Source organism: Anarhichas minor, unplaced genomic scaffold (genome assembly GCF_050575085.1).
Source record: "Anarhichas minor isolate MPS153535 unplaced genomic scaffold, ASM5057508v1 ptg000031l, whole genome shotgun sequence".
Lineage (NCBI taxonomy): Eukaryota > Metazoa > Chordata > Actinopteri > Perciformes > Anarhichadidae > Anarhichas > Anarhichas minor.
This window is the reverse complement of record NW_027466477.1, coordinates 779,729-802,852: the sequence shown is the minus strand read 5'-3', so window position 1 is coordinate 802,852 and position 23,124 is coordinate 779,729. Positions and strand designations below refer to the sequence as shown.

General features: G+C 45.9%; 1 protein-coding gene across 2 annotated transcripts in view; it reads right to left on the bottom strand.

Annotated features, from left to right (window-relative positions):
* Nucleotides 1-22,681, bottom strand: part of afg2a (AAA ATPase AFG2A) — a 100,459-nt gene extending 77,778 nt beyond the window's left edge. For both annotated transcript variants that reach the window (XM_076105228.1, XM_076105229.1), the window contains exons 1-11: nt 22,441-22,681; nt 21,846-21,970; nt 21,471-21,628; nt 20,671-20,729; nt 19,678-20,319; nt 19,465-19,594; nt 19,227-19,283; nt 18,788-18,911; nt 16,702-16,803; nt 16,278-16,431; nt 4,849-5,003 (exon numbers count right to left, since the gene is read on the bottom strand). In XM_076105228.1, coding sequence (XP_075961343.1) covers nt 4,849-5,003; nt 16,278-16,431; nt 16,702-16,803; nt 18,788-18,911; nt 19,227-19,283; nt 19,465-19,594; nt 19,678-20,319; nt 20,671-20,729; nt 21,471-21,628; nt 21,846-21,970; nt 22,441-22,615 — 1,881 coding nt within the window. In that variant the 5' untranslated portion in view covers nt 22,616-22,681. The remainder of the gene's footprint in view (nt 1-4,848; nt 5,004-16,277; nt 16,432-16,701; nt 16,804-18,787; nt 18,912-19,226; nt 19,284-19,464; nt 19,595-19,677; nt 20,320-20,670; nt 20,730-21,470; nt 21,629-21,845; nt 21,971-22,440) is intronic.
* Between the last annotated feature and the right edge of the window lie 443 nt (nt 22,682-23,124).

The following is a 23,124-nucleotide window of genomic DNA, read 5'->3' as shown; positions in this document are numbered from 1 at the left end:
GGCGAGAGACGGGGTCGGGGGGGGGGGAGGTATAAAAGCATATTTGGAAGGAGGTGTAGGAACCGAGGGATGGGGTTGAATCCAGGGAGAACTCTGGACGGAGCGAACAACAACAGACGGACTCGGCCAACAGCTGTCTGTCTGACAGATGGAAGGAGGGAGGAAGGGAGGGAGGGAGTCCAGCGGTGAACAACCGGAGGAGATAAAGCAGATAAGAAGAGAAGCCCTCATCCAAAACCCTCTCAGACCTCTATCTCATCCTTCCTGTCTCTCTTTCTTCATTACCAATCCATTATTCACTCCCTTCTCCCCCATCTTTCTCTCTCTCTCTTTTTTTGATCTACCTTCATCCCCTCTCTTTCTCCCCATCTCTTCGTTTCTTGTGCGTCTTATCTCCTGCACTTCCTTTTCTTTCTGCCGCGCTGGGCTCTCTCTCTCCGAGTACATTTACATGTACAGAAGAAACCAGGTTATCCAGGAAGTCCTACCATGTGATTACATGCACTGTAGTAGCTTGGTAATCAGACCCCCCCCCCCCCTCTATCTGTGACTGCTACAGTAGAATGCTACCACGCATGTAAAAACAGCTGTATAATATCTTCGGTGGTCCTTGAGGGAGCGTCTGAAAAAATGACCCCAATGATGAAAAGTCGGAACCAATGTATTTAGATTTACGGAGGCTACTTAACTTCAAATGTTTGTTGAACTTTATTTGAAATCATTTTGAACAAACAACAAAGGGTCTTTCACCCAAGAGGCCGCCAGCGTGAGGTTGATGCATTTGTCACGTAAAGTGCGTACTTCAGTAACGGCACTTCTGGAGTTATTTTAACCCAAAACGACGATATTTTGCTGACCCAGTAGTTCTGTTGCCTGAACCTAACCGAGTTCTTTCCTGTGGCAGGACGTTCATTTTGAAACAGACTGCATGTAATGTAGCAAACGCAAATCGACACGTGACGCTGGACTGTTTTTCGTCGAAAACGCACAAAAAATGAGTGAGGGGCGAGTGTGTGGGGTGACGCTTGTGGGGGTGGAGTTTCGAAGGTTTAAAGAAAAGATGCTATTTAGTTGCATTATATATATATATATATATATATATATATATATAAATACGTGTTCGATTTGTACAGTAATAAGCAAAATAATCAAGAGATTAATCAATAATCTAAATAATCCTTCTGATCAGATAACAGAGCATATACATGCAGTGTCCCTCTCCTCTCTTTCTTATCCGTCTCATCTTTACTGCACTGCCATCTTTCTTTCTTCTCTCACTTGACCCTCACTATCACGCCATCTCTCGCTCTCTCCCTTAAATACTGCAGTTTACCTCTCTCATGCTCTCTCTCCCCCCCTCACCCTCCTCCTGCTCTCCATCCAGAGGTAACACATCCCAGGCCACCGGCGCCGTCTCCGGGGAACGAAAGCACCTAATGGAAACCTGGCGTCTGGCCACATACTGTAAATACCGAACAATTTATGGACAGCGCCAAGCGAGAGAGAGAGAGAGAAAGAGGGTAAAAGACGGATGCAGGGGAAGGGGAGGAAGGGGGAGAGAGAGAGAGAGAAGAGGAGATAAGGAGATAGGCCGGAAGCAGGCGAGTGAACCAGAACACTCATTTTTGAAAGGCCGAGAGAGAAATTAAATGAAATCCAACAGTAGAACAGGCTCACAGAGAAATGGAGGAAACAGGTGAGCAGGAGAAAGACGGGTAAGGAGACGGACGAGGAGTGAAGAAAAGCAGAGGAGACGTGGTACAAAAACACCTTCTGTTCTGTGGCTGCAGCTAAATGACAGCATTTAATGGATGGTGATATGTAGAAACAAGCTCAGAAGGGATGAAATGTAATTACTTGCTGATTTGCCAGAGCTTTCGACAGTATCACATGGTTGTCAATCATCCAATGGAGTTCATCCTGATTAGACTTACAGTGCTCAAAGTAATGGAAAGTTTGAACATCGATAGTTTCGTGACAGCTGAGCAAACTAATTCTGCTGGTGAGGATTGTTCCTTCAATGGCCGTGTGATGCTTTCAAGGAGCTAAAGTACAGCATTGATTTCACAAGATAGTTCTGTGTGATAGATAGTTAGCCCAGAAAGACCACATCGGAGGCACATTGGACAACTTACGAGGATGTCTGTCCTGTAGTGTCTTTGTTGCAGTGGCTCTAATCTGGTCCCATCAAATACTGACGGTTGGTCAGTGCCTCCCTGGTCTGACACCAACGCACCAGGGTTTCAACTAACTTCAATGTAAACCCGTCCACCTTATTAATGAACCGTCAGAGCAAACGCGTACGATAAACGGCGGGATGGTCAACACAGAGCGGGCTGGAGGGAGGATGGGTCAACCAAAGACGGGACAGAGTTCATGTACCGTTGGAAACTAAATGTTGACGGAAACGTGTCCAAAAGTGAGGTACATTGAAGTCTCAGAAGTTGAATGCATTTTTCGTAGGTGTGTCTGTAGACAATGAGCTAAAACAGTAAGAAGATAACTGATGATGTACTTCCTGGCGGTAAAGAGGCCACATGTCTCACTTCTGTAAACACTTATCAAACGCTTACCAAATATTACATGTGTCTTCATGTGGTGGACAATCGTTTAAAGCCTAGAGAACTGAAATCCAAAACAAATGCTCGGAATGACCTGCGATCTGAACCTGCGATCTGAACCAGATTTAGTGGTTTTGGGGTTTTAAACGACTCTTCCCTCCGAGTTTACGGACAACATCCTGAGACCTGCCGATCATCGCCTCTTTCTACAAAGGAAGCAGATGTGCAGAACAACACTGTAAAGTCTAATCCTCTCTGTTTTGTTGCTTTCTTTTGTTTGGCTAAGTCTCTGCAGACTTTAAGGAGTCATTGTAAGAAACAACAATATAAAGTAACATTAATTGCAAGGTGCTTTTCGTCACGAATGAAGCGTCTGTGGGATTAGAAGGCAATGCTTTGACTCACACCTTGCTGTGCTGCGTTCCCCCCCCCTTCTTCTCTCCCTTTCTTTTGGTACGAGACCCAGTTATTATCTTTTACTGTTGCTTTCTGAACTTTACAAGGGGCCTCTCAGGCTCTGGTCCTTTGATGGGGTTGAAAGGAGGGTGCGGGGGACTTCTCAGACAAAAAAAAAAAAAAGAAAAATCAAGGGAGACGAGGAGTATGTTTTAAAAGGAGGAATAAATGGGCTTGTTACACAGCTGCCAAATGAAACAGTGAAAGATGATTATTTAAAAAGGAAAAGATGGGGCGTCTTGTCACAAAACAAACAAAGGATTAAGGATGAACTTTCAATTCATACACAAGTAAATAGAACATAAACCGAGAGGCGTAATCTGCAACGCTCAACCCTCTAGATACGTGATCCGAGAGGGTTTCCGAGGCGTGTATTCATCCGGCACCACTGGAAGTTTCTTATATAAAATGGATTAGAAACAAATGTTTGCACTCATGTGGATATAATCAAGTCCGGGGCTCTGCGGCTGGCCTTTCAGCTGAGCTGCACTCCGGGGATAGAAAAGGAGAAGAAGAAGAAAAAAAAACTCCAAACTCTCCGGTTTCCAGGAACCGGCCGCAAGGCCTGAACGTCTCTGGGTGAGCTCAGTGCAGAGTGTTGCAGAGGGAAGAGGGGAGGCGGGTGAAGGGATAGGAAGGACATTTCTTCTTCTTCTTCTCCTCTCTCTTTTTATTTGGGGGGGGGGGGGGTCGCTGGCAGGAACCGTCAGCGACCCGATCTGCTTTCAATTACCGGTGGAGGATGATGTTAGCCCTCTTCCTGTTCGTTATGTCTTGCACATGCAAACTCCAAAACATCCTGGAGTCTCACCACTGTCCTCTCATCCCTCCCTCCCTCCCTCTTTCTCTCTCTCCCTCTCTTCAGCCGCTTGGAGCAAAGCGATTCATCTTCATTGCAGTGGAGGGTAACATGGCCACAGGGTCATTTCCACTCTTCCTCGCTCTGATCCCATCTTTTAAGTGCTGGTCATTCAGTGGCCCGCGGTCCACGGAGCAGTTAGGGGATTTTGTGAACGTGCATTAGAGGGTAAAGGGGCCGCTGTTGATGAGCCTTTAGTTGTTGTTGTTGTTTTTCTCGCGGCAATAAGTGCCGACGCCGTTTGGGTTTAAACCTCAAATGAAGCAAAGACTGAGTGATGTAAACCGGTCTGCTTCCTCACAGTGCCATCGCAAGGTGCAATGCAACTGAGACGCAACTAATGCTGATCACCAAACAAAGCATCCAGCACAGATTGTGTCATTAAGGATGATGTCATAAACTAAACAGGAAGGCCCCTAAATGATTGTTTTCTTTGCATGATTTTTTCCTCAGTATTTGACGCATGTAACACCGAGTAGACATTTCATTTTTAGACATTTATTTTTCTCTTAGTTTCTTCTCGTTTTTTTTTCTTCTACATCTGATGGAGGTGAACATTCCCTCTCTTCTCTTTAACTCACTATTCACTTGCCTTTTAGACCAGATCTTATGTCACACACATGTTGATTTCTTTGCCTTCTATCACCAGTAGATCCCAGAGCTCTTCTGATCGCGGCTCGTTATACCTTGTTCTAAACCCTATGCAGTCCTTACCATGAGTCCTGACCACAGCGGCTACGGGTTCAAATCTGAACCATGGCCCTTTGCTGCACGTCGGCGGAAAGTTTAGGACTGAAGCCTAAACATTAGAACTGTGTCGCATTGGATTTAAGATGTGTGTACACCTTTAAAAAGCAGCTCCAGACCGTTTAATCATTTGAACTGTACATATATAGTCCTATTGTGTCCGTTTCATTTGTCTTTTACTGTGATCGAGAGAAACAGAGAGGTGATCGAGAGAGGTTACGGTACCTTGGGGACGTCGATAGCGACCTCCCTCATGGCGCTCGGCTTCACTACAGACATGGCCCACTGGAGGTCCTGCGGAGTGACGGTCACCGTGCCAGTCAGCTGCTGGTCTGACGGTCGGTGGGATGCTCCCAGCGCTCGCTTCAGTGCATGCAAACCTGTAGAGAGAGGGTCCACGAGGTTCAGCTAGACACAAGATAACAATGGCATGGCTTAAAGAGACGTGAAAGAGTCTCAACCAAGTTTGTAAAAAGAGAAGTTTCAGTTGTGTCTTATATAAATTCAGGTCCACATATTACAGCAGAAAGGGGCGAATCATTTAGGAAATAAAAGCGTGTAAGTTGAGGCAAAAGAAGGGACACGAAGCTGCTGTTTGTTTGCCTAAAGAAGCAATGCTCGTGTTGTTGTGGCTTTAGGGTTTTCATTCCAAACCCACAAGAAACCAGTCCAACGTTTTACTCAAAACATTCAGGCTCGTACACGCTGTGATGATACACGCCTTGCGAATGTAAATCTCAAAATGAGCACTAATTCCCCTTTTGACCGCGAAGATAATTGGTCCTGCATTATTGGGGAGAAAAAGAGAGTAGGCCGAAGGGAAGCGTAATTGAAGCGCTTAGAGGTTTGAATACCCTCGGCATCCGAACATAAAAAACGACGTCAGCAAAACAAACACGGATGCGTCAATATCAAGAATGAGCCTTTGTTTGGCCTCCGAAAGAGGACGCGGCAGATTGAAGGAGAAAAGATCTGGGCACAGCGCGGCTCTGCAAAATGCCGAAGTGATGAGTGAGTACAGACACACAACACATATTTCTAAAGCACAAGTCACAAAAAAGATTGTATTTATTCACATGAAGGGCAATTAAACACGCACGCTCTTCCTGCATCGTGCCAAAGAAGCAGTTTATTTCAGGCACCCAGGGTTTAAAAAGTAAAAGTCCTATTCATGTTCTGCGTTGATAATGTCGAGGTGACTGGCAGTTGGAGCACTTCCAAGGCTTTGATGGACATGAGACTCTCCCGATTGAATCATACGTACAAAACCTGAGCAGCTGCGTCAGAATATTTGGCTCTTTGATAAAAATATAAAATACAAAAGTACGAAGATAAGTCAACAACAAAACGTCCAATCACCAAGCTTAAAATTATGTTGGATTCTGGGTAAATGCTGGATATCTAGTTTCTTCTCAATAGCAATCGTGGTGAAGCCCAGTTCACACAACATGACAGGAGGTCACACAGGTATGTCTGGTCTCAGAGCCACGCTTTGACACGCAAGAGAAGTGACACGGTATATAACGCACAGTCATGCCTCCCCGCCAGGTTTCCCCCTCAACCTCTTCTTGTGCTCTCATTGGCCGTAGTTTCCCGACAGACTCCTCTGCAGGCCTAGATATTTAGAAACGTCTTTGAACAGTTCACACATTGTGCTCAGTCGCCTATTTGCAAGCGACAAACAGCGGTTTGCCTCCGATCCGGGGCTTTTTGTCAGGGAGCTCTGAAACCTGTCGGTGGGTGGAAAATCAGGACTAAAGTCGTGTAATGGGAACCAAGCATGAGGCTCAGAGGTATTTTTGTATCCAAAGCCATCCAGCATGCCAATGTGAGGAAGTGAAAATAACGAAAACAAAGAATTTCCCAGAGATCAAGTTGTAATTAGATCATGGCCATATCCAAACCGCTGTTGATGAACACTGAGGACATCATTTAGAGACTTCATTCAGCAACAGCTCAACATCTGTCACTGGAGAAAAGCTTCTTGGTCTTCTATTGTTGGACCCAAAGCAGTTGCGATCGAGTGCCTTGCTCAAAGGAAGCTATGTAAGCGCTGCTGCAGGGACTTCCTTTCCTCCCTCTACTCTTTGTCAGTCAGCAGATCTAAACCAATGACCTCATGCGTCACATGACTTCTGTTTCAACAACCACTTGAGTCGTTATCTGTGTCAGAGAGGAAATGAAGATTGATGAAGGGCCTTGTTTTTTCCGCAGCTCGTCATCAGCATAGAATGTTATTCAGATTCGAGTTTTGTTGTGAAGAGAGTGTGACATTCCTAAAAATTTCAAAATCAAAAGCAACATTACGCAAACGTTTCCAAGTGCACAGGGAAATCTTTTAGGTCGTTTTTTCTGCTTTGTAATTTCCTCCCAACTCGCATTACAAGAAACACTGCGCCCGGTGGTCACAATATTGCATGCGATCCTCGCTAAGTAGGAGGATGTGTGAGAAAAGTAGAGGCAGCAAACGCCATGTGTGCGTCAGCTTGCATCCAGCTGTGTGGATTTTAACCCCTACAGGTGGGAGCACAGGTCGTCTCCGAGTGAGTCGCACGCTAAATGTGGACGATGATTAGTAGTTACAAAGCCAGCCCACAACCACGTCTCCAAACCCCAGTGTTGGGTAGCAGCGTATTAGACACACAACCATACCCGGTGCACATGTGCACGCGTCACACAGACGCACACACACAGAAAATGTTTGGCTTCCTCTTCTGAGCTAAAAGCGGGAGGGGGGGGGGGGGGGGGAGGGGAACGGACGTGGTCCAGGGCTGGGGGCCAGGGAGCAGACGAGAGGGGATTTACGATCAGACAAGACTGCATCCTGTTTATATTTTCCAGGACCCCGTCTGACTAGGCGAGGGACGGACAGACAGAGGAGAGAAGAAGAAGGAAGAGGAGAAACACAATTAATGCGAGCAGGTTTGTCTTCCGTGAGCGCGCCAAGCCGAGGTCAATGTGTTCCCCAGTCCCAGCCGCCTGCTGTGTGATGTCTCTTTTCTAGCTCTCTCTGCCCCCCCCCGTCCACCCCACCCCTCCATCTCGCTCCCCAGAGGTCTAAACATCCCATCATTCCACCTGGCCGCCGCTTCAGCTCCTCGTCTGCGTTAAAGCTTCGGACCGGCGCCGCTTCCACCGCACGAAAAAAAACATCTGGTCCAAGACAAGACAGGATGTGGAAGGAAACCGGGGCGAGGAGGGAGATGAGGAGCACCAGCCACAACACCATATGCACTAACCCCAAACTGTCAGCTGCCTGCCCTGTGAAGGTGGAGGGCCTCGCGCCCCTTCAGGGCAGAGAGGATGATGGGACACGGGGAGGAAACCTGAGAGACGGTTGTGTGCCGATGGTGAAGAAGACCCACGAACCTTCAGCATGCATTATTAAGCTTTTATACATTAATACTCATTTTTTACATCGAGACATCTCAACTAAAGTGTGACATGAACTGCATGTTTTAGGGTCCGGTAAAGTGAATCCATATATATATATATATATATATATATATATATATATATATATATATATATATATATATATATATATATATATTTACAAAAGTAAAAATGGTAACTATCTACATCCAACTCAATAAGAAAAGGGTTTAGCATTGATCTTCCGCAGGGTTGATATATGATGCTTTATTAGAGTAAAAACCTTTTTGGCTTTTCTCCATAATACATGTGGAGGTCTTGCAGACTCCACATTTCTGCAAATGTTTTATTTCTAGATTTCAATCCGCAACTCAGCACCTCAAGGTAGACAATAATTCATAGCAGTGTGACGGCTAGTTTAACGGGTCCACTCAAGAGTGCGGCTGCACACGAGCCCTGTGGACCGAAAGAATGAAGCTGACAAATGTTTTAATAAATGTTTCACCGAGAATCATGTGAAACTTTGTAGAGTGAACGTAGCACTTCTCCAGCAGTAATGAAAAGGCCGTGCGGAGAAAGAGTCCGACCGGAGGGGAAATAAGGGTTGATAAGCCGCAGAGCGAGGAGTCCAGCCTGGACGCCCGGAGGGCAGCGGAAACTTCATTCAACGATGTGACTTTAACATTTTGCTTCAGGGATTCTCTCTCTCTCTCTCTCTCTCTCTCTCTCTCTCTCTCCTGACTGCTCTTGGCTGACTCCAAGCACACATTTGGTTTAGTTATGAAAACATCCGATGGGAAGGGAGGAGGGGGAAAAGAAAGAGGCAACACAACACAATTTAATCTGAACCGTATGTGGACTCATTTTCTTGAAATTCGCCAGAGATCTAGAGGGAATTGAGAGAAAAAGGGGCCCCCTAAATGTACAAGAATGCACATTTGCAAATCCTCACACCAGGACCTAAACTAGGTATGGAAGAACTCTTTTCACAGAGTTGAAGCTGGCCAAGGACAAGAGATGAGAACGGCTATTTGTTGCTTTTCAACAGGGGATGGTCTTAATTATGTGGGCCCAAAAACAGGCCTTCCCGGCACTGAAGGCCCTCTCTTCGGGGGTCATCGCCGCTGACCCTCACACAAACTTGCCCCCCCTCTACTAAAGAATCAAAGCCCTGAATACAGAACTAGAATTCTTTATAATACCCAGAGACATTTCACCACAATTCCCTTCAAAACAAGACACGAATCCTCTTATTCTTCCAGACTTTGATGCAGCGAACATTAAGATTAAGTTTCAACTCGCTTCAAATAATCCATAAATCACCTTCTATCAGTGACCATGACTGGGAGCTGTGGGTTTGTACGGTCACAGTTGTGCACATCAGAAATCTGAGCACCTGCACCGGTAATTATTGAGCCGTTGATATATATTAATACTGATGATTTAGCGACCACAATCTGAGAAACAAAAGAAGGAACATAGCACACAGCAGTTTCAATGAATATGTCAGCATGTATCTATGTCAGCGGATAGGTTAATTGCGGTCCGGTCCAAAAATACCAAAGATATGTCTCCATTTGTTTGTCCACCATTATTGAAGACAGCAATGTCTACTGTGTAAATATGCGCTTATGTTGAAAAAACTAAAAAATTACCGATACATAATGATCAAATTCTGTAGTATCTCGAATGCTGATATTTGCCTCAAAATCCAGTATAAATGAGGCTGTAAACCAAACTAAAGCTCTGTTCTCCATGAGTATATGGAACACTACATGCACTGCACTGTATGATGTGCACTGTGCAGCTGCATCGTGTAGTTTCATTCGTGCGGCTGCATCGCGTACTTTCATTCGTGCGCTGCATCGCGTAGTTTCATTCGTGCGCTGCATCGCGTAGTTTCATTCGTGCTGCTGCATCGCGTAGTTTCATTCGTGCGCTGCATCGCGTAGTTTCATTCGTGCGGCTGCATCGCGTAGTTTCATTCGTGCGGCTGCATCGCGTAGTTTCATTCGTGCGGCTGCATCGCGTAGTTTCATTCGTGCGCTGCATCGCGTAGTTTCATTCGTGCTGCTGCATCGCGTAGTTTCATTCGTGCGGCTGCATCGTGTAGTTTCATTCGTGCTGCTGCATCGCGTAGTTTCATTCGTGCTGCTGCATCGCGTAGTTTCATTCGTGCGGCTGCATCGCGTAGTTTCATTCGTGCGGCTGCATCGCGTAGTTTCATTTGTGCGCTGCATCGTGTAGTTTCATTCGTGCAGCTGCATCTCGTAGGTTCATTCGTGCAGCTGCATCTCGTAGGTTCATTTGTGAGCTGCATCGCGTCGTTTCATTTGTGAGCTGCATCGCGTCGTTTCATTCATGCAGCTGCATCGCGTAGTTTCATTTGTGCAGCTGTAAGTAAACTCAGTGCAACGTCTGATACTTGCAGGGCGGAAGAGAAAAAAAAAAGAAAATGAGGTTTTAGGAAGTTTAAGTTCCAGTAGAAGACTTCAAAAGAGAAAACCTCACAGAGCTCCATTGTCAGAGATAGCAGTTCAGGAAGGTGTGTCAAGAGAAGTCCTTCAACAGTGCATTTCACATTTCAACAGGGTGTGTGTGTGTGTGTGTGGGGGAATTGTGCCGCGAACACCCACAAGCTCGAGCCGCGAGCTCTCCTGCGACGCTCGTCCTCGGACGGATTGCGAAATAGTTTGGGCATTACACCATCACCAAACCGCAGGAACGTTTTCATTACTCGCCGGGGCTTCCGGAACACTCTTTGCACCTGTATTTACGATACTTAACATCTGTTCCCGGAGCTGAAGCGCCGCAATAATATGTGCTCTTAAAAGTGCGCGCACACACACACACACACACACACACATACAGTACATGCTACACACACACGCGCACAGTACATGCTACGCACACACACACGCACAGTACATGCTACATACACACACACACAGCTGTCACTGGGTAAAGGTAAGTGCCGGGGTTAAGGAGTACAAGCAGCTCATTTCCGGATTTTATAAACAGAGGCCTCAAATAAACTTCACATGCTGATATTTATGTGACTTGTCCAGAAATTCCAGAAGTGTCTTTAAAAGGACAGACGAGTTGGGGAAAGCGCTTTATAAGGCGAAGGCTGCCGCTGTAAACATCAGCCAGCATTCAGCCGTGTTTGGCCCATTTAGTCCTCTGCAGAATTGATGTCAAACACACAAAACTCAGCTCCTCTTTGCAGACTTTTTTTTCCTCTTCTTCTTCTTCTTCCTCGTTTCTACTCAGCGTAGTAAGTATTTAGCTTTAGACGATTGAAGTGTGTTTAGCCAAATCACTTTGCACAATTACAGAGTAAATCATTCAGGCCGTTAGTTGAAGGAGTCGTATATTGAGCCCGATCTTTGCCGTCAAATAAAAGGCAAACCAAAAAAAAAAAAAGCTTTCGGCTGACAAAGTGCAGAGTTGCGTGTTTATTATTCCACATAATCAATTTTACTGGCCCTTTTTTGTTCCAGTGGGCTTCCCCTGTTTAGAGAGGCTTGTAAACAGTGTGTCCGGATGTGGCACAAACCAAACAAGCGCGCAAGTGCGCCCTCTCACACACACACACACACACACACTTTGCACTGTTTAGACTGTGGAAATGAGTCATCTGCCAGCGCCGGGATCATTTGAACAGGACGACAGAGAGACGCCCCCGTGAGTCTGCGAGGCTCCACGAGACCACATGATAGCTTCCAATACCACACGAAACACCTAGAGGGATTCATTGTGAAGAGCTGTTTTGTATGATCTGTGCCGAACTGGGAACCGGGTCAGTGTAAAAGGGGGGAAATGAGATCTGAAGAAATCGGTGCCGGTGTGGTTATGACGGAGGAAACCTCTCTATCATTTCAATCAGCACATCGGCTGATCTGCCCGCGTCTTGTTCTTCTGTAAACAGTAAACGCACTAGATTTACATTCTAAAATGATATGAATCTAAATTCTAACACAAGGAAGTGCTGTTTATTTGTGAGCCATTGTCGCAGCTGAAGGCCTCAGTAGTAACTTTTGAAAAAGTTGCACAAAAAAAGAAAAGAAACATATCCATACAGGTATATAGATGATATTTGACCTGTGCTTTTAACCCATCCTGAGCATTTAGGAGCAGTCGGCTGCTGTGGAGCTCCAGAGGAGTTCAGTGTCATTCGGACAGGAAGAGCCGGGGATCGAACCGCCGCTGAGCCACAGTGACCCCAATTACGCATTAGGCGCATTTTTATCAACTGGTTTGGAGCAAATAAACTACAGGCTGCGTCGTCTCATCAGATGTTGGTGGTAAATTGGTTGGTTGGTTGGTGGTATAAGTGAAATAAAAGTTTAGTACTATCTGTTTGTAATTTGAGCAAATACCAAACCACTCATAGCCGACAGGCAGCAGATTATCCGGCATGAGAAGGAGACGTGGAGCCGCGGTGCAGCAGCTCGGCAATAAAACATGAAGACGGGACATGAAGCGCCGTCAGAGCGACGTGACGAGGAGACGCAGTCAGGAGGGCTTTATACATAGAGCTGCTGTACATTGTTCTGCTGTGACTAACACAGTCCAGCAGATCATCTTAATGTGAACGTAAATCTGTCGAGCTGCAAGCAGCCGTGATGAAAGCCATGTCCACTTCAGACACGGTAACGGAGACGGATGAAGTTCAGAGGAGGAGGAGGAGGAGGAGGAGGAGGAGGAGGGAGCATCCACAAGAGACTCAAGAGAGCAATGTCGTCGTGTCAAAGTGCATCTCTGTGGTCTCACAGTAATCGTGTTTCAATTAGCGAGGAGCTCGACTAGTTAACTTGTACAATCTTGAAAGGGTTACTGAATCAAACGTTAGAAAGATATAATAAAGAAACAACCGTTCTCAAACACTAAATCTCCCTAAAGAGCAGCTGAACAGGTCACCAGAGGCTTTTGTTAATTCCACTGTGCTGAGCTTGGCTGTTTACCTCCCCGGCAATATAACACTTGCCCACTAGAGGGTGATGTCTGAGGTTAACACAGTTCAGCTTTAGTGGGTCTGACCTTCTCTCCTGCTGCAGGGAAGCCGCGATGGAATTGAATGATGCACTTTGAATTGAGATACTTGTACTGTGATTCAGTCTGTACTTCACTTTGTTGCAAACGCTGCTTTCTATACCTTCTAACATCATCAGACCGTCAAAAAGTGACTAAACTTGTGAGGGTATCTAGTGCAGGGGTTCCTGAGCTGGTTAAGAAGAAGAAGAAGAAGAAACATTTCTGCAACACAAACTTCTTTAACTTTCCAAAAATGTTGTCAAACACTGGAGGGAACGACCTTTTGGGTAAACTAGAAAAAGGAGCAACGTTTTTTGGCTGGTCATGAGAGGATTGTGTGCAGGAAGTGAGAAAAATAAATCCAATTAAACAAACGTTTTATGTTTCAACCTTTACTAATCTTTGCTTCTTCCTTGAGAAATACATAATAGTTCCAACTGTGATGTTTGAGGTCAAACCACTCATTGAACTTCTCACAGCTACAATGAAGGGTCCAAAGGAGAAACGGGTCAAATTAAAAAAAGAAAGGTTGAGAGACAGTATTTTTTATATTTAATCATGCTAATAGAAATGTTATATTTCATAGTTTAAATGTTAATTATATTCTGGATGTAAATATGTATCAATGACACACAGACAGGTTCCATGTTAAAGGAATAACCTGAATAAATGAGCGGAGAAACAAACCTAATGGAGTCACTGACTGATCTCCACCAAAGCGCCAAATGTTATCGTTTCCATTCATTTTGCAACCATTTGTTCATCTTTCAGCAGAAGAATACATTCAATCAATGGACAATTACCTTCATTTAGATTTCTCTAATCAGATCTTCAGAAATTGTAGTTGTTTTGTTGTTTTACAGCAAACAAATATGAATGTATTTTGCCGGAAGAAGTCCGCGTAAACACACGATGGTTCTTTGAGACACATTCCTGTTTCTTTCTCTCCAGGTTTTTAAAATCCTCGCTCTCATTAAAGGATCACGCCGCTCAGCCTGGATCCCCTCGGTCAGTGCACATGATGTAAAGCGCAGACTTTCTTAATAATTAGTGTGCTCAGCGGAGGCTTAAAGGGGATTTCAGGCGACCCGAGTGAAACAGACTTTATTAGATCTGGTATACGAGCGTGCATCGCTTTCCCTGATCAGCCGGAATTAAGAGCCGATTATGAAACACATCTGTCGTCAAGAAGTTGGTTTCTGGGGCTCGGCACAACAACGGACTTGACAAACAAAAACTTCCCGAATGACATCAAGATTTCCATCCGTTATTGTGCACACACACACAGAGAGCCATCCTCCCCTCTGCCTTTCTCCACAGATGAAGAATTGATTCGGTCTCACTCTGATCTATAAGCAGGTTGGCATTGTGCTGAAGGCAGGATGTGAAACCCGCTTCTTGTGCGTGCGTGCATCTAGAATCATGCTTCTCTGCAGCTGTGCAAAGTGGGGGGGGGGGGGGTTGTGCGTGACCTGAGCGTTTCGCAGCCGTCGCAATATCGTCCCATTATTATTTTTCAGGAAGCGGTGCGTCGGAGCGTTCGCTCCCCCAGCAGCTCATTGTTACCTGAGCGGCAGAAGGAAACAACTGCAGTTCCTACGTGGTGTGTTTTCGTGCCTCTTCGGCTTTTGTTCCTTTCAATGAGAGCGAAGAAGGAAAAAACAGATATCAAGTTGTGGGTACGTGTGTGTGTGTGTGTGTGTGGATCTAAGCAATGTGTGGCAGTAGGGGGGCTTGGTGAGGGTAGATCCTCAGTAGTCACACACACACACACAGTAACACACTCTCAAACCTCTATCTACAACTTTGTTTCATAAATAAGCACTGCTGGTATATTCTGATGCTTTTCTTGATACGCTCCGGCACCTTATTTACATTTAAAATTCTATTTTGTTTTCATTGTGAATTAGAAGTGCCCTTGTCGAAGGGCCACCCGTCAGGAGATTTGACCCACAGCTCTGAAGCCCTTGTAGCTGTATCCGCATCACATTCCACCTCGGTTTGGATTTCATTTCTACTTTATTTCCAGATTGAACGAGCCGACAGAAACAAACGAAGCGTTAAACGCGTTCTGAACCTGGCGTACTTGTGAGGGCCTGTGTTTGTTTAGTGATTTGGGGTTTGGAGACTGAGGGGAAGTGAGCGGAGTCAAAGAGGGTTAGGGAGGTTGTCGTCTCCCTCCGGGGCGTGAGGAGGGTTTCCCAGAAACCGTTGCCAGTCACGTCTGGCCCTTTTTGCGGACGGTAAATCACGCTCCTCGCCGGAGTGCTTCCGCACAGCTCCCTCCTCAGCTGGAAATGCAATACGCCACGAACCCCGGGCGCTGGGGACCACCCAGGAGGCACACGGGGTCACGCGCAGGAAAACAAATGTGCCTGTGCTCACACACACACACACACGCACGCGCACACACACACACACACACACGCACACGCGCACGCGCACACACGCACACACGCACACGCACACGCACACACACAAAGCCAATACGCTGGTCCTCGGGATGCGAGGTGGATCGGTTTGTGGCGTCAGTGGTGAGGGGGGGGGCGGGGCAGAGGAATTTCACAAGTGGTGGTTTCAGTGGTTTCTCTCACTGGGATCTGAATACCACAGTAACTCACAACTTCCTCTCTGGCGAATATCAAAAGGAGGGTTGACCCTCCCGTGTTCAAAGAGGGCTGCAGGCACGTCAGAAAACATCTCAGAAAATTGTTAAAAACTAATTTAGGAGGAAATAAGTGGAAATTGTGGTTTGGGCAAAGTACTACGGGCTGAGGTGGAGTCTAATGTGCTTGAGGCTCAATAACAAACCGTTTGTTGGTTGGGTGCCTGAGCCTCACGAAGCAAAACGGACTGCTTAAAGTCGGCCAGCATTTTGGGCCCAGCTGGCATGCGCGCGCCTTTGTTTTGGTTTCCGAAATTATGTTGGTTTCGGGAAGAGGAGATTATCGCAAAGTACTGCACAACTGGTCTGAGTAGCTGTGGATTGTTCTTGGTTTCATTGGCATTGTTATGATGAAGATTTATGACTTTGTCACAACAGAAACGTTTGCCTCTCGGGGACACGTTGTGCATCATGTGGTCCAGAAGACAGAAGAGACGGGGACGATGTGTGAAAAACACTGCAGACCACATTCAGACTGCCATCAGGTGCCTACGACTAGGAAACGTGTGTTTTTTTTGTTGTTTCGACTCTCTACACAGCACACAGACAGACAGACAGTAGGTCGGCGTTCACTTGCCTGCCTCTTTGCAAACAGCTGCAAGGTCGGCTCCGACGTATCCGTGAGCGCCGTCGGCCAGCTGCGTCACCTCCTCGGCGGTGGCGCTGCACGGCACGAAGCTCAGCTGCTTCTGCAGAATATCTGCTCGCTCTGCAGCACTAGGAACTCCCACCTGCCGTCACAAAATCAATGGAACAAATCAATAATAGAACAGAACGTTTCTTTTACACCAATTGTGGAAAAAAAGTAGGAACCCGAGAAGGAACCTTGAGGAACCCCAAACCATAAACGGATGGAGCACTTCAGGGACCTTTGCCGAGATATTTCCAGCAGTGTGATCAATAATAATACAGACAAAATGGTAAATATCTGTCAGCTTCCACTAGTAAACAGGAGGGAGTTGAATTAACACACAGTTACAACGGTGTGTGGTAGAACGCACCTCCAGCTCCTTGTCGAAGCGTCCCGGTCGGCGCAGGGCGGGGTCGAGGGCATGGGGCCGGTTTGTGGCCCCCAGAACCAACAGCTGACCCGAGTGACCCTCCTGGAAGGAGAGAAAAAAACAAGCAGCACAGATCAGTCTTGTCCTGGTAATCCTGCTTTAATGTCATGTCAGGCTGAAACACGGGCATCGAAATCACTTCATAGAAGATTTAAAGGCAAATAAATGTACTTTGTTGGGGCGAGACCACAGTAAAGGGGCATCAGTGCTACAAACTTTATCATCTTTATACATTATATTAAAAAAAGTCAGGCTGCCTTCTTTTAATGCACCTCATGGTATTTGCTCGATTCCACCGAGCTCAAAGAGAAAAACAACCAATCAGAGGCGAGGATTCTGTTACTGCCTATTTCTCACCTTAAATGTGTTCATAAACATATTTTAGTGGACAGTAATATGAGACAGTATGCTGCGGCAGGAGGTCGGGTCACAACCCTTCTCATTGGACATAGAATCTTGATCCATGTTTGATCAGCGCTGCCTAGTTTGAGCAGTGACTGACAGCTGCGTTAGGGGCTCCTCGGCTCTGATTGGTCCGTTTTCCTTCGGGCACGGTAGAATCTTGCAAATGTCTTTAGGAGAACTAAAAAGAGGCAGAGGAACCTTATTATTGCTCCACACATTATTATTTAAGCTGAGCTGTGGTGCCTATAGGGCTGATGGATGCGGACTGGTACATTTCAAACTACCACTGCCAAATCTGCAGTGCTGGCTAAGATACACACCAGGAATTACACGCAAATGGTTTCTAGGAGCAAAGTGAAACAGCCTGGTATTCAACTTCATGTCAGTTTTCACGAGCGGGAGCCTCCGAGAGAACATTTGACCGCGGTCTGATGCTAAACTTGTGTTTATCTCAAGGTGGTCTGCCTGCAAGATGAGAATTCTTTTTTTGTTTCTTTTCCACATTTCAACACCGCAGGGAGAATCGAAACACAAATAAATTACAGTGCGAGCAAGAATGCCGAGGAGCAGGAAGCGCTTTATCCACACGCCACGAACCAATCAGAGCGGAGGACCTTGGATCTGGTGTGGAAAACGGACGGGGGCGGAGGCGCATCTGTGTAACATCACCAGTCCAAATGACGGCTGCTCTCGGCCCGCGCTCATGGAGATGTACTTTGTGCTGATAAAGTTATGCCAAATTGGCAGGTCATGGCAACCTTTGGTGATTTGTTTCCCAGGCTCCCACTGGGTGGTTGTGTGTGTGTGTGTGTGTGTGTGGGGAGGTGGGGGGGGGGGGGGGAATCATCTTTTTTCTCATCAGGCCCTGACAGAGACGCTCGGAGGACAAACAACACCCCAGAGACACAAGCCACAGTGTCTGAAGGGCGTCCAGCGCGCAGAGATGCTTTCTGCATGACAGTCTGCGTTTGCGATGAGGACATTTCCCGGCGGAGCCTCGTCCTGCTGCAGAGAGCCGTCTCCTTAAGTCACGGCTGCGATGAACGGCCGTCGGTGAATGTTAAGCAGACCTCCTCGTAATAACCATACTGAGGGCTGATGGAATAAGTAGAGGGCTGTACAGTTCATGTCGTAAGCGCGGGCCAAGTAACGAAAAGAGGACACAGGAAGAAGCGGCTTTCATCAGCCAGTTTAGAACTTTAATGTCGAGCAGAACCGACTGATTGAAACTCCGGTCCATTTGCCTGGTTAATACATTTTGTTTGGGCTGGTGTGACGGCTGTCAATCGAACCCTGGTGAGGCCCAAACAACCGAAGCCAGATCACCTGTAAAGCTCGGTCTCGCTCCGATTCTTAGCGGCCGCTGGTGCGGTTTGTTGGTGTGAAAGCGAACCAACCAACCAGAGGATTTTATGACAGCAGATATGTGGCTTCAGCATGATGTGAACTAATCACATATCATTAACTGAAATGTGGATTAAGAGTGAAGTTATTATTTTCAAAGAATCCCAGGAGTGCAGCTCCACTCGGAACAGTAGAACGGAAGAAAACTTAGATTTGAACCTCATGATCAACACCTGTTGGGACGTATGATGGTTGAAAAGGTGAGAAGGACACTTACTGAACCGATCCCGTCCATCAGAGTCAGGAGAGAAGCAACGACTCGTTTCTCCACCTCGTTCTGCGCTCCCTCTCGCTTCGGGCACAAAGCATCCAGCTCATCGATGAAGATTATCGCAGGCTGTCTGCAAATAAAACGAGAATGTTGGAAATTGTGTTTATAACATTCTGTTCTGTTAAATGTGCTTGAACCACTTTAATCCTTTACTTATTATCGGCGTGCTGCCATGTTTATACTGATAATATGACGGTTTCATGTGTACTCTCTCAGAATTTTTATTGCACAAGAGAAGCAAATATAATTCAACAGATTGCAAAAAATGACATAAAAAGACAGAGGCCAACTAAAACAGAAAGACGTTCTGTGATCTGCGTGAACAGAAAACGTACTGGGACTGTTACTCCAGGGCGTGATCAGCTGGATGGACTACAACGTTTACCTCTGAGACGCTTCACTGAATATCTGCCTCAGCCTCGCTTCGGTTTCACCGTAGAATCTGCAAAAACAGAAAACAAAATATTTACTGAAGTAGATTACTACTATACTAGTGAGGTATGACTTCAGATGACATGCAGGGCGGCGTGCATTATTCTACTAATCACACGTAATAACACCCTCCTTATACATCATACTGGGACAGAGAGGCGATGCAAAGCCTTTGAGCCATGTGACCGTACTTGCTCATGATCTCTGGGCCGTTGATCACCGTCATGTGAGCTCCGACCTCATTGGCTATGGCTCGTCCAATCATAGTCTTCCCGGTGCCGGGGGGGCCGTACAGAAGCACTCCTCTGGGCGGTGGGATCCCTGCAGAGATAACAGCTCGCAGTGAGACCGTTGCTTTCTTTTAATGATGAATTAAAGTTTACACCTTGCGCCGTGTGACCTACCGTAGGTAGAGAACAACTCGGGGTGTTTCAGAGGAAGCTCAATGGTCTCTCTGATGACGTCCAACTGGCTGCTGAGCCCCCCGATCATGCTGTATTTAACCTTAGACCTTTCAGCTTGTGCATCCGGATCCTCCTGCCCTGCTCTGAGTCCGACACGGACTTTAGTGGAGCAGGACAGGCGGTAGAAGGTGTCAGTACTCAGTGCACCACCAGGGGGAGCTGTGGGGAGTTTCTCTGCCTGCTCTGAGCTGAGTGAGCTCTCCAGGCCGACGGCCTCCTCTGCTGACGCTGCAGGAGGACTCCGGGAGGACGGCGTGCGAGGAGCAAGGGGCGAGGAGACAAAAGCGAGGTGCGCCGGTCGGCGCGGGGTGCTGGCCGCGGGGCCCGGCTCTCCAGGCGGGCTCGCTGCCCCGTCAGCGCTGTTGTTGTCATCCACAGTGAGCAGGCTGAGCTGCAGGGAGAGGTCGGCTGAGGTGGAGTCCAGCACGGAGTTCATCACGGAGGACTCCTCCAGGTCTGGGGCAGGAGCTGGTCTGTGGAGGGTGACTCCGTCCTCCCCTCTTATGGACTCCACCCGCAGACTGCATGACCGGCCGAAGTAGGACAGGGAGATGAGGTTTCCTGGCAAAATGACGTTCCCAACTGGCACAAGACGCAGACAAAACAGTAGAGTTATCCCACCAAAGGAAACGCATCGCTCACTCTGGACTAAAATGTAAGATAAACAGACATTCAACACCAGGAAACGGTATTCTTTTTGCCAAATGGAGTAAATGTACTGTTCTTGGAGTCTAAAGTGTATGAATGATCCTTCCATCTATGTGTGATGGATAAAACAGGACCTCACAGGAACAGTACAATACCAACCAAAACACCAGTGTATTTGTTCAGAAAATGACAATAATAAAAAAGATTTATGTGCACAAATGTATGCAAGAAGAATATCTAGATGCTTTGAGCCAATGCAACAGTGAGAAGAAGTGACCCACTTACCCAGAGAGCGCAGCAGGAAGCTCTTGAACTCATCCGTCTCCAGTGTGTCATCTTTTGACCTGAATCAAAGTCACATGTATGTGAAGAATCAACTATAATCATCATGTACATTGATATGTAACGTACAATTTAATCAACCCGACTGACATTAAAATATATTTTACAGGAGCAGCATCACACTCAAACACAGCTTATAAAACATTAAAATAAGTGTAGAATGATCAACAATCACAGAACACATCAAATCAAAAAGATGATATAAGATGCGACATGAAAACAGATTCACGTAGATAAAGATTATAACACATAGATGCATAATGTAGATAAATAAATTCTAAACAATACTATTTGATGGTTTGGCATTTGAACTGCAGTGGCGAGGTGTAGCCAGCAGATGGCAGCAGTTACCTGAGATACACAACATAAAGGTGTTCGTGCCATAAAGATGATCTGGAGGCTTTTTCAGCCGACAGTCGAATTATTTTACATTTTTACATAATCACATAACTACATATGCATATTAGGTCTACAGGCGGTGATAAAAAGGGGCGGAAATATATAAGAAAAAACTCTCAGAACAAGAAAATAAAGGTCAACAGCACCACAAACTACAGCCTCCAAAATACATTACATCTCTTTAGAAAGGTTTCACCACAAACTGAACATTATAACCGTCATGATCTACATCACAATCATTCATTTTAGCAAGGTTTACCTCATAAACAAGCAACTATAATGTAATATAGTGAAAAGAAGTATAGCGTGAATGTGGTACTTTAATATAGAGAGTGAGACGCTACCTGTTTGAGAGAAGCACCTCCTCGGCCTGGAGCACAGGACCCGTCAGTGGGTGCAGCATCACCTCGTCCCCAGACTTCACTCTCAGGTTATTCTGAGCACATTTCTGAAGACCCACTCGTCCACCAGGGAAGGAGGCAACCGGCCAACCGGAACACACCTGGACGACACCAGGAAACAGATTATTAAAAAAAGGTTTCAGAGCAGGAAGGTAGCGTCCTGAGAACAGAAATGATTCATCAACTAAAGGTTAGACGGACGGTAACAGAGAACAGCTTTACACATTTAATACGTTAATCTGTGGAGATTTAAAATAACAACACAACGGATTACAAATGATCTGCCGTAGAAGCCGAGGAGAGAAAAGAAGAGGAGACCTCTTGTCGTCCCGTGGGACTCGTCAGCAGGACCGGCCTCCCGATGCAAACGCTGGCTGACTTCATTGAGTTGAGGCCCAGCTGGACCAAAGCTGATCTGCAACTTTTAGGTGTTTTGTCGTCAGCTGTGAGGGAAGTTAACAAAAATATGATGTGAATCAAAAATAAAAAACACAGCACACAGTGCTCTTTCTGTGCAAAAATTCATTTTAAAATGCAGCGTTAGTTTCCTTGCTGATATATATATATATGTGTGTGTGTGTGTGTGTAAAAAAGATGGAATTTCCTCTTAAACAGACTTTAACTTTGGAAGATAAACATGAATTCTGTGTCAATAAAAATGGATGAACACCATCAAAAATCCTGTAAACTGAAAGTCACGTTTGCCTCAGTCAGCGACTGATTTTAAATATGCTTAATAAGTAGAGAGACTAAACGATGAAACACGTCTTAGTGGTGAGTTGTAACAGCATCACTGAGTGTAGCTGGTGTCATGGCGGATCGTCCATCTTCACCACCGCAGATTGGTCCATTTGCTGATCACATTTAGATTCCCTACTGTTAAACGTTAGTGTTTATGCCCACAAAGACTCACCTTTGTCAATGAAATCGATGACAGTGAATGAGTTGCTGTTTACACTTCTGCACCTTCCTCCCTCGTGGCCAGGTGTCTGCAGGCTGGAGGAGTCATCTGAGCTCTCCTTCGACAGCAGCGAACCGTCTCCTTCACTCGCTCTTTTCGATTTGCTTTTATTCTTCTTTGAAGACATTTTAATAGTGAAGATCTCCTCCACGTGAACGCGCAGACATGTGTAAACATGGAGCGGTGCTGTACACTTCCTGGTTAAGGTTTAGTCCCGCCCCCTTTTACCGTAAAGCCTCGCTTATTTTACGGCAGGTTGTGCCCTTTTTGTATTTGTTGCATTTTAAAACGTTCCTGATTTACTTCAATTAAATTGGAAACAAAAAAATACGACAACCAGTTGAAATAAAGTTGGTTTTAATTTTTGAAAATTAACTATAAGAGTCTGAAAAGAAGTATACAAAATATGATCGAAAAACATATAATTTTAAGTGCATTTGTTACCAGCGAATATAAACATATATTTAAATATAATTAAAGGTATTAGCAAACATTAATTAGATGCAGTCGAAGATTCGGCATGAATAAAATATGTCAATCGGTGTTTTTTCATAGTTTTTAACGGTTAGTTTGGACTTCTTGTTCGCTTCTGTGAGCCAGATGACGTCTTGCAGTAAGTGCCATTTTACCAGAGCA